General features: G+C 42.9%; 1 protein-coding gene across 20 annotated transcripts in view; it reads right to left on the reverse strand.

Annotated features, from left to right (window-relative positions):
- ARVCF (ARVCF delta catenin family member) overlaps positions 1 to 12,908 on the reverse strand; it is a 1,120,703-nt gene that overhangs the window by 108,620 nt on the left and 999,175 nt on the right. For 19 of the 20 annotated variants that reach the window (XM_068243391.1, XM_068243385.1, XM_068243392.1 and 16 more), the window contains one exon: positions 3,561 to 4,060. In XM_068243391.1, coding sequence (XP_068099492.1) covers positions 3,561 to 4,060 — 500 coding nt within the window. The remainder of the gene's footprint in view (positions 1 to 3,560; positions 4,061 to 12,908) is intronic. The other variant, XM_068243390.1, reaches the window with a different exon arrangement.

Genomic DNA, 12,908 nt, shown 5'->3' on the forward strand with positions numbered 1-12,908 from the left:
ATTCAGTTAGCCGGGCACATTACATACGGTTTAGCCGGGCGCATCCGGCGTTTACATTCACAGTTTTGTGATTGAAATTAGCAACAACAGCGCCACCTGCCGGATGCGCCCAGCTAACGGATAAGTACCCAAAAACTTAGCTACGGTTCTTTAGTTTCCATTTCAGGCAACAGACAGATTTTGCAGAGCAGCCAGCACAAAGAATGCTTAGAGCTCACCCAAAGGAAAAGCATCAACTTTAGCTTTGGATATTTGAGGAAATGTTTAGAAATTATTAGATTTTTATAGCTATGTCTTCATCTGGAAAAAAATACCTTAGTTCCCATCAGAAAGTCAATACATCTTTCCAAAAGGGTTGGAAAAAACAAATACCATTTTTATAGAGCGGAGAACAGTTAAAAAATAAATAAATAAAAACACATCAAACTTAATTTGCTGGCCATTTTCTCTCCCTGGGACCAGAAAGGTGGTTCATGTTAAAGCCATGGATATCACAGGGTTCCCACAGACCAGAGATGAAATCAATCTCACCAGTGGGGCACTGAGACAGCAGTAAAGCCAAAAATTGGTTCTGACTAGTTCTAACCAAATCCAAAAACTAAAAGTATCTGAAAAAAATAACTATTAAAAGGGAACCTGAAATAAGAGTGAAATTTAATTTTAAACAACAAGAGTTGCCTGGCATCCTGCCAATCTTTCTGGCATGAGCATTGTATGAATCACACACCTGAAACAAGCATGCATCTAATTCAGTCAGACTTCAATCAGAAAGGCCTGGAACACACCAGAGGAGTTTTTCTGAGCGTTTTGAGTGAGTTTTTAAATCTGCTGCTAATGTTATCCTATGTGTCTGTGCACACTGGAGCAATGAGGTTTTGTAAAAAATCTCATAGCATTACATTGGGAAGAGCTTTTAGAGGTTTCAAAAGCTCTTCCCAATGTAATGCTATGGGGTTTTTTACAAAACCTCATTGCTCCAGTGTGCACAGACACATAGGATAACATTAGCAGCAGATTTAAAAACTCAAAACGCTCAGAAAAACTCCTCTGGTGTGCACCAGGCCAAACACCTGATTGGCATGCTTGTTCAGGGTCTATGTCTAAAAGCATTAGGGGCAGAGAATCAGCAGGGCAGACAGGCAAAATGCATGGTTTAAAAGGAAATAAATATGTCAGCTTCCATATATTTCTCACTTCAGGTTCCCTTTATAGAGAACCCGAGGCGGTTATTTTAAATCTTAAAGGACAACTGAAGTGAAAGGGATATGGAGGCTGCCATGTTTATTTCCTTTTAAGCAATACCAGTTGCCTGGCTATCCTGCTGATCCTCTGCCTCTAATACTTTTAGCCACAGCCCCTGAACAAGCATACAGCAGATCAGGTGTTTGACATTATTGTCAGATCTGACGAGATTAGCTGCATGCTTGTTTCTGGTGTAATTCACACACTACTACAGCCAAATAGATCAGCAGGGCTGCTAGGCAACTGGTATTGTTTATTAGGAAATAAAAAGGGCAGCCTCCATAATCTTTTCACTACAGCTGTCTTTTAAGAAGACACAGAGGCATGTTCTGTGCATAATCACATGCCTCTGTGTCTCACTATTGCCGCCTCTAGAACACATACAACAATTTACAGAGCCATTAATTTCAATAAGGGCTTACACATAATGTGAATAGCTTTACCCAGGGATCTGAGGTGATGCATTAACAGATTAGCTTTTAGGCTTGAGCTGGAAGCAAAGAATTAGAAATATTTTCTAAGCTTGATTTGCATCGCTCCAGTTTATAGTGAACTCAGCCAATTAACCCCATTGCCTCTCTTCTTGCGCCACATCTGCTGCTTCCAAACCAGAACCTGCACTCTGCACACAACGTCCTTTCTTCCCCTAGAATCATCTCCCTTTGAATCTGCACTTTAACTCACTCCCCATATCCAGAAGACCTCTCGAACCTCCCACTTCAATCTGTGCAACATCTTCTCTATCTCTTGCGTCTCTTACCACAACATCCTCCTATAGGATATTCCTCTAGCTTTATTTTCACCTCAGAATCCAATTTTGCCTGTAAACAATTCTGCTGCTCCTGTGCCATTTCATATATTTCTGACCTTGCACACAAAAACTATCCTAAATACTCTTTTTCCACTCCTTTAATGACGCTTTTTGTTACATAACTTCTTCCCACATACAGCTCAAAAACTTTCCTCGGACAAGTCTCACTCTTTGGAATAACATCCCTCTTCTCTTTCGGTTTGCTCTTACTTTTAACACATTTAAGGAAAAAACCTCCTGAATTCAAGTCTCCTACAAGTGCTCACAGTGCCATTTCCCCTTCCTACTTTATGCCATGTTTCTACCAGCAACTCCTAGACTGTAAGCTCAATTTTGAGGGGTCCTCATCCTGTCATAGCAAACAAGTACTTATTTATGCTGAGTGCTTTGTTCAACTTCAGAAACTGTTTCTTTTAGATGCATTTATTAATCATTTCAGATTCATTATGAGTGAAGAAGTTTTGTAACTACGTTGCAAAACTACATCTTCACAAATAAAGGGGAATGCCTGCTGAAACAGTTCATAAAGCCTCAGAAACTTCTAACTACCTCCTTACTCTACCTTCCCAGTCAGGCTGGTTTCGCACTGCAGATTGGTGGTGTGGTGCAGCCACCGCACCATCAAAAACAGGCCTTCTGGGATTACAGCGTCGGTACGCGGTAACCCCCGTCTGGCATCTGGCCAAACAGGAAGTGACACTCACTTCCTTTTGGGCAATAGATGTGTGAGGAAGCGTATTGTTAAAATACGCTTTCGCACATACGCGATGCTAAAAACTGCAGAGGGTTTTTTAAATACACGTGCAGTCTAAAGCCACGTCTCCTGTTAATTGACTGGGGCATGGCTTCAGCCGACACATAAATCACTCCCTACCCTTCATGTCATGTCTCTAAAAGGGAGAGTGGTTCAGGCTGAAATTATGAACAAACCAGCTGTAGGTTGCTGATTCAGTATGAACTCGTGCAACAGGCATTTTCCTTTTTATTTTTTGCAAAAATAACTTTTTTATATACACAATTCATTTAATCGTATATTAAATGCTTATCGTTATCAGATGCATAGACCTGCAGCTAGACATTTTGCTAAACCAAATAAAAAAAAAACAAAAACAGAATTACAAAAATTCCTCATCTAAATGGGACTACAATTGAATTACCCCCTTCGTGGTAATCCTGAGCTGGGCTCGGGACGGAAATCTGCAGCTCAGAGCGGTAACCCAGGGCCTGAGTAAGTTGCATGCAGGAGTTGCTGCAAATCTCTCTGTGGTACGTTTCTAGTCTTGTTTTTATGGTCTAAAAGCTTGTGAAAAAATTGCACGGCTTTTAGACCCTAAATCTGGAAATAATCATAACGGCAAGGAGGTTAAACATTTTGCAATCCATACATTGGTCTGCTACGACCCCGTTGAGTGTTAAAATACCTCCCACCTAATGCCAACCATGAGCTTCCAGCAGACCTGACCATCATTGATTTTACTAATATAGTTCAATAATCGCAGAAGCTCACCTGTTATGAGTTCCCTGACTTCCATGTCATTTGTCTTCCTCAAAAGTCGAATTAAAGCAGGAATCCCATCACAATTCTTAATGGCAACTTTATTTTCATTATCTTTTCCAAAAGAGATGTTGCGTAGGGCTCCACAGGCTTTACGATGGACTTCAGGTTTAGGGTGGTCCAATAATCCCACAAGGATAGGAATTCCTTTAAGCTGTCTCACATCTTTCTTTATTTTGTCATTTTCGTAACATAAGTGCTGCAGGTAAGCAGCTGCATTCGACTTGACTGGGTCAATAGGATGATTAAGCATAGCAATGACTTCAGGCAAATCAGGATCTCTCCAGCGAGGGTCTTTGCGGATGCTGTCAATGGATGGAGAGCGCTTTCCCAGGCGATCTATGCTGGCCAGACTTCCTCTCTCTGGCTGAGCCAGTGGTGCTGCATAGCCGCTGTGGAGATAAGGGATTCTCTCTTCAATCAGTTCTGACTCCAGAGGATCATCATAGGCTCTATGTGTAGAGAATATGCATACAGTTTTATACAGTTCTATGTGAGATTTGTGAAAAAGGAACTAATTACCAGCTACTATTAACAAGTAAACATTGACCTATTTAATTCAAATGCTGCATCTATACACAAGAAAAAGAAGAGATGAGGATTTTTGGATCTTCCCAAAAAAAAGAGCGTACACTGACAATTTTGATTACTTTTTTGAGTGTTAATGAGACATGTGGCAGAAAGATTTTAAAAGGGCTTGATCCGATATATTTTCTTTGGCTTAGTTCTCAACCCACCTTCATCTCATAAAATGCATATGATCTTTGGTTTATAGTACTGGTTATTAGAAGCTTATCAAGTAATAAAAATGACCACATCTTTCCCATCTATCTCCTAACATCCGTTACTGCTACAGCAGTCTGCCAAGTGGCCAAATGCTGGGGCACCTCCTCCCCCTCCATGGAACAGTACAGGTGACATTGGAAAGCAAAGGATGTAGGTGTGTAAGTCAATGCAAAACTTTCACCCGAATAGATCAAAGCACACATCAGCTATGTATGTATTTGTACTGCTGAGTGTGCTGATCGTAGAGAGTTTTGAACATGTTCCCCACTATTTTGTTTGGTACTATGTACAGCGCTATGGGAGATGTTGGCGCTTTATAAATACACAATAATCATCAGAATAATCATCATCAAAAATTGTCTTGCATGACAATCTCTGAAAATGTGTAAATAGACATAAAACAACAGGTGATGCTCTAAACAAAAGTACACCCGTGATATTAAAGGGATACCGTAGGTGGGTCGGGGGAAAATGAGCTGAACTTACCCGGGGCTTCTAATGGTCCCCCGCAGACATCCTGTGCCCGCGCAGCCGCTCACCGATGCTCCGGCCCCGCCTCCGGTTCACTTCTGGAATTTCTGACTTTAAAGTCAGAAAACCACTGCGCCTGCGTTGCTGATCCCGCTGATGTCATCAAGAGCGCACAGCGCAGGCCCAGTATGGTCTGTCTGCGCAGTACACTCCTGGTGACATCAGCGGGAGCGAGGACACGGGCGTGCAGGCGCAGTGGTTTTCTGACTTTAAAGTCAGAAATTCCAGAAGTGAACGGGAGGCGGGGCTGGAGCATTGGGGAGTGGCTGCGCCAACACAGGATGTCTGCGGGGGACCATTAGAAGCCCCGGGTAAGTTCAGCTCATTTTCCCCCGACCCCCCTACAGTATCCCTTTAAACAATATTTCCCCATCAGTTCTAAATCTTCTAAAGTAAAAAAGAAAAAAAGGAAAAACACTTATTATTGATTTATACCATACCGTTTAACCCGATGCCTATGTTTATACTAAAAGAAAAATGGAATTTCTCCACCTCAGCTGAGATATAGTAGCTGTGAGACAAGCTGCATATATTACTGGTAATTATTTTCTCTGTCATCCCCACAAATATGCCTGTGTTTATTTGCCCTATGCAGCACACTGCATAAACTAATGATTAAATCATATTTCCAGTGGCACATCATATTTGGTGGAAATCCATCGATTATCTCCCAGCGTAGTCATGAATTAATGTTTCAGTTTAAACTAATCATCACTCGTGCCCCTTGAAAATGTGACTCATTTATCATGAAATGTCAGATGAGCAGCGAGACCAGGGGCTGCTAGAAGACATTTCAATGACGGCAGATAAAGGTATTCCAGAGGTGAGGAACACATGTTAAATCTTCCTGAATCTTCCAGCAAAGGGTTAGAGGTTCTGCCACAAATCTCTATTCTAGGTCAACAGCTACAGATCTATCGTGCCAAATTCTCTACCAAACATCCTTTTAACAAAAACGTGGCCATGTTTCCGTAAACGGCCTCAGTTTGGGAGGGACTCAGATGAAGCGTGGCAAACCCACTTTCTCACATCACAGAGCACAAAGAATAGAAGCTGCTGGTCTCAGCTGAATGTGGAGAGGAACTGTAAAGCTGGGCCCAACTCGTCAGGAAAACTCAAAGTGACAGTGCCAGCACTCTGGCCAGAAGCTCAGCCCTCTGAACTACGAGGTATTTGCCCTAAAGGCAGAGATGGGAAAAAAAGCTTCATCTGGGTTATAAATACACTCAGCAGAAGATGGAATTGGAGAAATCCTTCCATATCTAATAGAATTTGTTAATCCCCATTTCTGTGCCAAGTGGTATGGAGTCCGCTGACAGACCCCGTGCTGCAGCAACTCATGATTTGCGAATAGGGGCTTAGATTATCTTTAACTAAACAACTGAGCAATATGCGCATCCCAGTTATAGGTCAAAGGTAAAAATAAAAAAGGTAAAATACTGAGAGGATAGGTTAAAGGTGCCTACACACACACACACCGGTTTTCCCATTTTATTCCCTCCAGATTCAAAAAAATTGATCAAATACTCGAGCGCTGATAGATTGACAGACATAGCGCTGCAAGGCATCAACCAGTGCAATGCTGCATGCTCAAATGCTGAAATCGATCACAAATCGATGTGCTGTGTATGGTAGGAATAGATTCCTTTAGAATTAATATATATATATATATATATATATATATATATATATATATATATATATATATATATATATATATATATATATATATATTCTGCATTACTCACACTACGGCAAGATAACTCAGCCTCCTAAAAATCAAGAGTTTCCTGTTCAATGGTTATGAGCAAAACCATCAAACACTTATCAATGGGTCCTTCATTTTTTATCTTTAAATATTTTATTTAAAATTTTCTTTTTTCTTTTTTTTTCAGTAACAAAAACAGGTAGTTAAGATTCCTTCTCACAGGAAACTCAAACAAGTTTATACAGGTTTAATTTTTGGGTTTTCATAGCAACTATTGCATTCCAATTATTGAATACTGTATGCCTACTTTAACGGTGGCCATTATCTTTTTTTAATAAATAAATGTTATCAAACAAATGGGATTTCCCACCGTGGCTGATCAGACATGTGACACATTTTTCTCAAAATCGATTAAGACTTGTTAATTGAGAGGATCTCTTCACTGGATTTCTTTATCAACTGTCACTGAACTAGCTGAAAGAGGAGCTGTCAGCCATACTATGCCAGATAAAAAAACAGCATATATAAATACCGTATTTTTCGGACTATAAGACGCTCAGGATTATAAGACGCACCTAGGTTTAGAGGACAAAAACCAAGGGAAAAAAATATATACTAAATCTGGTGCGTCCATGGTGCAGGGGCGTCTTATGAACCTTCCTTCCCCGAATTATTATACCCCCCTTTAGGTCTTTCTTGTACTTCTTGTGTCCCCCTGTGTTCACCTATGTCCCTCTGTGCCCTCTGTCCTGGTGTCCGATGCCCTGTGCTCTGTCCCCCTTCCTCTGTCCCCTTGTCCACTGTTTCCTCCAGTGTTTTCTATCCCCATTGTCCCAGTGTTTGACATCCCTGTGCCCCACAGTGTCTGCCTGTCTCCCTATGACCCAGTATCTGCGTGTACTCGATTTTCCCGGTGTCTGCGTGTTCTGGTCTGTGTGTCTGGTGTAAGCACCTACACTACTTCAGCAGCAGGCTGTCCCCGGTTTCCCAAATACATACCTGTCTTGTGTCCCCCTGTGTTCACCTATGTCCCTCTGTGTCCTCTGTCCCCCTTGTGTCCTCACCCCCTGTGTCCACTGGTGTCTCCATGTCCGGCAGACAGTGTGTTTGCTTGTCCCCAGTGTGTTTGCGTGTCCCCAGTTGCCACATATTCAGCAGGCTGTCCCCGGTTTCCCAAATGCATACCTGTCTCGCAGCTTTGATCATCGCGCTGTCCGCCGGTACCGCTGCAACTTGTATCAATCAGGAAGTCCTGGACATCTTTGCAGAGAAATCCACCAATCCGGCAGGAGCGCTGGCCTCAACCGCCAATCACGCTGCGCACTGCTCGAGCGATGCACCAATCAGGCGGGGGGGCGCTGTGATTGGCCCCAATGACGGAGAGTCGGTCCCGCCCTCAACACCATCGGGCGAGCAGTGCACAGCGTGATTGGCGGTTGAGGCCTGCGCTCCCGCCGGATTGGTGGAATTCTCTGCAAAGATGTCCAGGACTTCCTGATTGATTCAAGCTACAGCGGTACCGGCAGACAGCATGATGATCAAAGCTGCGAGACAAGTATGTATTTGGGAAACCGGGGACAGCCTGCTGAATATGTGGCAACTGCTCGTATGTGACACTGGGGACACGCAAACACACTGGGGACACGCAAACACACTGGGGACACAGTACATCGCAAACATGGGTAAATGCAGACATCGGGAGGGCTATAGAAATGCAGACATAGTAGACACGGGGATAGAGTTACAGGCGCAGGTCCAAATATGTAGCATACGGACTACAAGACGCACTAACTTTTCCCCCCATTTTTGGGGGAGAAAAAGTGAGTCTTATAGTCCGAAAAATACGGTAGATAAATACTAGCTCTACTTACATAACATGTATATTGCACGAATGCACGGTCCAAGTGTTGATTTCAGTGAACTTTATAAAATAAAAAAAAGCTAAATAGAGAGAATTCTGTTCGCTGGCAGAGGCCATCTTTACTCCCTCCAGCTGAAGCCAATGGTGAGATCATTTCCTCCCTTACTCCCACCTCCTCCCCACACCAATAGCAAGCATTGATTGTAAATGCAGGGAATCCGGTCCCCATGGATGCGCTGCAGTGGTGGCAGCCACTGCCCTCATGAATCGGCTGAGATGCCTGTCGGCCTGGAGCGTGGGGAGGGGGCAGACAAAGACAGTCATGGGAGGCAGCCGATGAGAGGAAAAGGAGTGAGAGTGACACAGGCTGCAGCCAATCAGGCTGAACTAGCTGTGTCTGTGCAGAATCTCCCCCCGCCCCAGCGTGCACTGCAACTTCTCTTTTGCGGCCGATTACTGGCTGCGTACTAAGGAGCTGGGGACATGAGGATTAATCTCTGCAATAAAAAAGTAATGGAGGCCATACATGGTACAATTTTTTCATCCAATCTTACCATTTCTATGTAATATAAGGTAACTGCCTAAATTATCCTTTCAATATATTCACTTAATTTAATGTATGTATCTCTGAACGCCAGCTGGGCTTCCTACTGCTTTGTCACTAGGTGCACCCCACATATTCAATAATCAGGTTGTCAGGTTCAGCAATCAGGTTGTCATTTCATCACAATCAAAAATATGCCAGAATTGCACAAGCTACTTGCACCAGTATTTGTGAAACAGGGTGCATGGGCGTAAGGAAGGGGGTTAGCGTGCAGGCAGGATGGTAAAGGTTAGGTGCCAGGAAGAGGGTTTTGCATGAAGGGTGGATGGTTAAGCTTAGTTGTCAGGTAGGGGGTTTTGCACAGGAGGGGCATGGTTAACGGTTAGGTGTCAGGAAGAGGGTTTGCGTAGGAAGGTTAACATTTACCAATATTCTATCGACAATTAACACAGTAAAGGATAGTAGAATATTGGTACATTTAAAGAGGAGCTGTTAGGTATAGGGTCTCAGAGAAAATAAACACATATATCAGTAGCTAAAGATTGGCTGTACTTACATTACATATGCATTTCACTGTCCACCTTTGGATTTCACAGAATTTGTATATAGTATATGCAGAGATAGATGCTCCTGACAGCTCATGGCAGGCTCCATGTTTGTGAAGCCAAATCTGTCGTCATGTCCTGCCTGCTTCTGATCACAGATAAGCTGGTTCTTGAACAACACGGTGTGCAGTGAATATTAATGAGCCATGTGGCTAGGAACAATAGCTGACTCCTGCAGTGAAACTCTGCCCCGAGATTTATCAGTGTTTCGCGATGGACTGATTAGAAGCTCCTGTACCGTCTCATTAGCAGCCGAGGGGAGGGCCCCAGAATGCTTTGCAGTTTAGCTGCGGCTTGCGTCTTTATGGGTCTATAACAGACTAAGATAAGCACACATCAAAGGTAACTGAAATGTTTATCTTCACTAATGGCTTTTGAGCTTCCTTCTAAACTGTTTAACACAGGAGAATAGAGGTTTAAATTAGCTTCTGCAGCCTGACAGTTACTCTTTAACTATATTCTGTGTGCCATTTCCCCGCGCAGAATGAAGGGAAAAAAAAAAATCGACAATTATGGAACTAGTAACTAATGTTTCTAACTTTAAAAAACGAAATAAAAAAACTGAGGTATCCCTAAGCGATATTACAAAGTGACATGAAGGATCATTTAGCTGCAAGCCAATTACCAGATGCTGGTAAGACAGCTACATAGACCAAACTTCCATTTTATTTAAATTAAAATAAAATTATCTATCAAACTCAATCATCCAAAAACAAGCCTGGGGTGATCCTTTATAAGCAATTTATTCTGAAACCAGTGATCTTCCCAACAAAACTCTGCAGATCTTTAAACCAATTGTTAGATAGACCAGAACTCCATTTTATTTTTGGTCTAACAAGGTTATTAATTGCAAGCTCCCTCTCTATGCGGTCTGTGTGACACAGAACCATCCACTGACCCTATAACCACAGCTAAGATTAACAATCAGTCTGTTCTGGAAGGGCTCAATGATGGCTCAGTATGACAACTGTCACAGCTGAAGTGAGCTGTCATCATTCACTACCGAGTTATGGAACAAGAATGCCAACTTCCCTACACTTCGAAGCTCCAGGCTTGTTACAAAAGCCTTGTAAACACACTAGAGGGACCTCAGCCAACGTGGCTGCTCGGCATTGCATCATCCTATAATCTAGCAAGTTTACAGATGTCCCTCCACACCCTGACATGGTTTAGTGATTCAGCATGCCAGATCTCCAAATGGGCATAATCTGCTTACCCTAGCTGCTGGAAGCCGCTCGCATGTAAAATGGCCTGGTCCTTAAGGGGGGGGCGGGTGTTAGACAGCAGGTCCCCAGCAGGTTAAACAATACCAGTTGCCTGGCAGCCCTGCTGATCTATTTGTTTCTGGTGTGATTCATACACTACTGCAGACAAACATGCAGCTAATCTTGTCAAATCTGACAATAATGTTAGAAACCCCTGTTCTGCATATACTGGTTCAGGAACTATGGCTGAAAGGAATCAAGGGAAAAGGATCAGCAGAACCAGGGCTGTGGAGTCTGTACAAAAATCATCGAACTCCTCAGTTTATGAAACCACCGACTCAGACTACAGGTACCTAAAACTGCTCTGACTCCTCAACTCTGACTCCAAGGCCCTGAGCAGGAATAGATTTGGAATAGGAACAGCCAGGCAATTGGTATTGCTTAAAGCGAACCCAAACCAAACATTTTTTTAAATTCAAAATATTTAGTTGCACCACTCTGACACATACAAAGATAAATAAACACTCCTTCAAGCCTATGAGCATTTCAGTGCATGCTTTTCACCCTTCTCTTTTCATAACTAGGGTTATACCAGTGGCAGCCATTACTTTTGAGCTTAGTAGGGGTTTTAATGCTGGGAATACACGGGTCAATCCGGCGGCCGATTAGCCACTGGATCGACCCCAGCCGCATCCCCGCTCGTCCACGCGTATCTGTTACCGCTCGTCTTCACCGGCGCTTCCTGATCAGCGCTCGATTCTACGCCGTTGTCCGCCGGCGGGGATCGAGTGGGCGGGAGTCGAGCAGCTTGATCGGACCAGCTGAATATTATCAGATGGCCGGATCAGCTGGTCGATACACTGTACAGAAATGTACCGTGTATCCCCAGCATTAGATTATGGGTGCGTTTGTCATCAGCTACCCTCCCTCACAGGGGCGTCGTCTACGTGAAATCTCACACAAGATGAGATCACCTCCCCTGTGACATCAGTAGCAGCCTGTGTTTTTTTTTTTTTTTATCTCTTCCACCAGTCTGCCGGATTCTGTCCTGGCAATGTAAAAGGAAGGGAGGGGTTCCTCCAATAAATGTAAAATATTTTATATTTGTCATCATGCAGCTGAAAAAAGGCTGCTATTTATTACTATAATTTAGAAAATAGATTTTATTTATGAAATCTTGTATTTTTAATTTGGGTCCACTTTAAAAGGAAAGAAATATGGCAGCCTCCATATCCCTCTTACTTCAGTTGTCCTTTAAAGAGACTCCGTAACAAAAATTGCATCCTGTTTTTTATCATCCTACAAGTTCCAAAAGCTATTCTAATGTGTTCTGGCTTACTGCAGCACTTTCTACTATAACAGTCACTGTAATAAATCAATGTATCTTTCACTTGTCAGACTTGTCAGTCTGTGTCTGGAAGGCTGCCAAGTTCTTCAGTGTTGTGGTTCTGCTATGAACTCACCCTTCCAGGCCTCTCTATGCACACTGCCTGTGTGTTATTTAGATTAGTGCAGCTTCTCTCTGCTCTCTTATCTTTTACAAGCTGGATAAATCGTCCTCTGAGCTGGCTGGGCTTTCACATACTGAGGATTACAGACAAGGACAAAGCTGTTTGCAAGAAGAAAAGAGCAGCCTGAAACTTCAGTGCATGAGAGCAGAAGGGGGAAAGAAACACACAATGATCTCTTGAGATACAAAAGGAAGGGTGTATACAGCTTGCTTGTGTATGGATGTATTTTCTATGTGTGGACATGCTGTACATCAACCTACTTCCTGTTTTGGTGGCCATTTTGTTTGTTTATAAACAAACTTTTAAAAACTGTTTTTAACCACTTTTAATGCGGCGAGGAGCGGCGAAATTGTGACAGAGGGTAATAGGAGATGTCCCCTAACGCACTGGTATGTTTACTTTTGTGCGATTTTAACAATACAGATTCTCTTTAATGCTAAATCCTAACTTGGGGTACAGCAGTCAAGCTTGGCACCATTGCCTGTTGGGTATCACTACTGAGTAGTGGTGCCGCATGCAGATTGTCCATCCTAGGACATCTGTACTCAT

The sequence above is a fragment of the Hyperolius riggenbachi genome, chromosome 1, assembly GCF_040937935.1.
Source record: "Hyperolius riggenbachi isolate aHypRig1 chromosome 1, aHypRig1.pri, whole genome shotgun sequence".
In the NCBI taxonomy this organism is placed as follows: Eukaryota; Metazoa; Chordata; class Amphibia; order Anura; family Hyperoliidae; genus Hyperolius; species Hyperolius riggenbachi.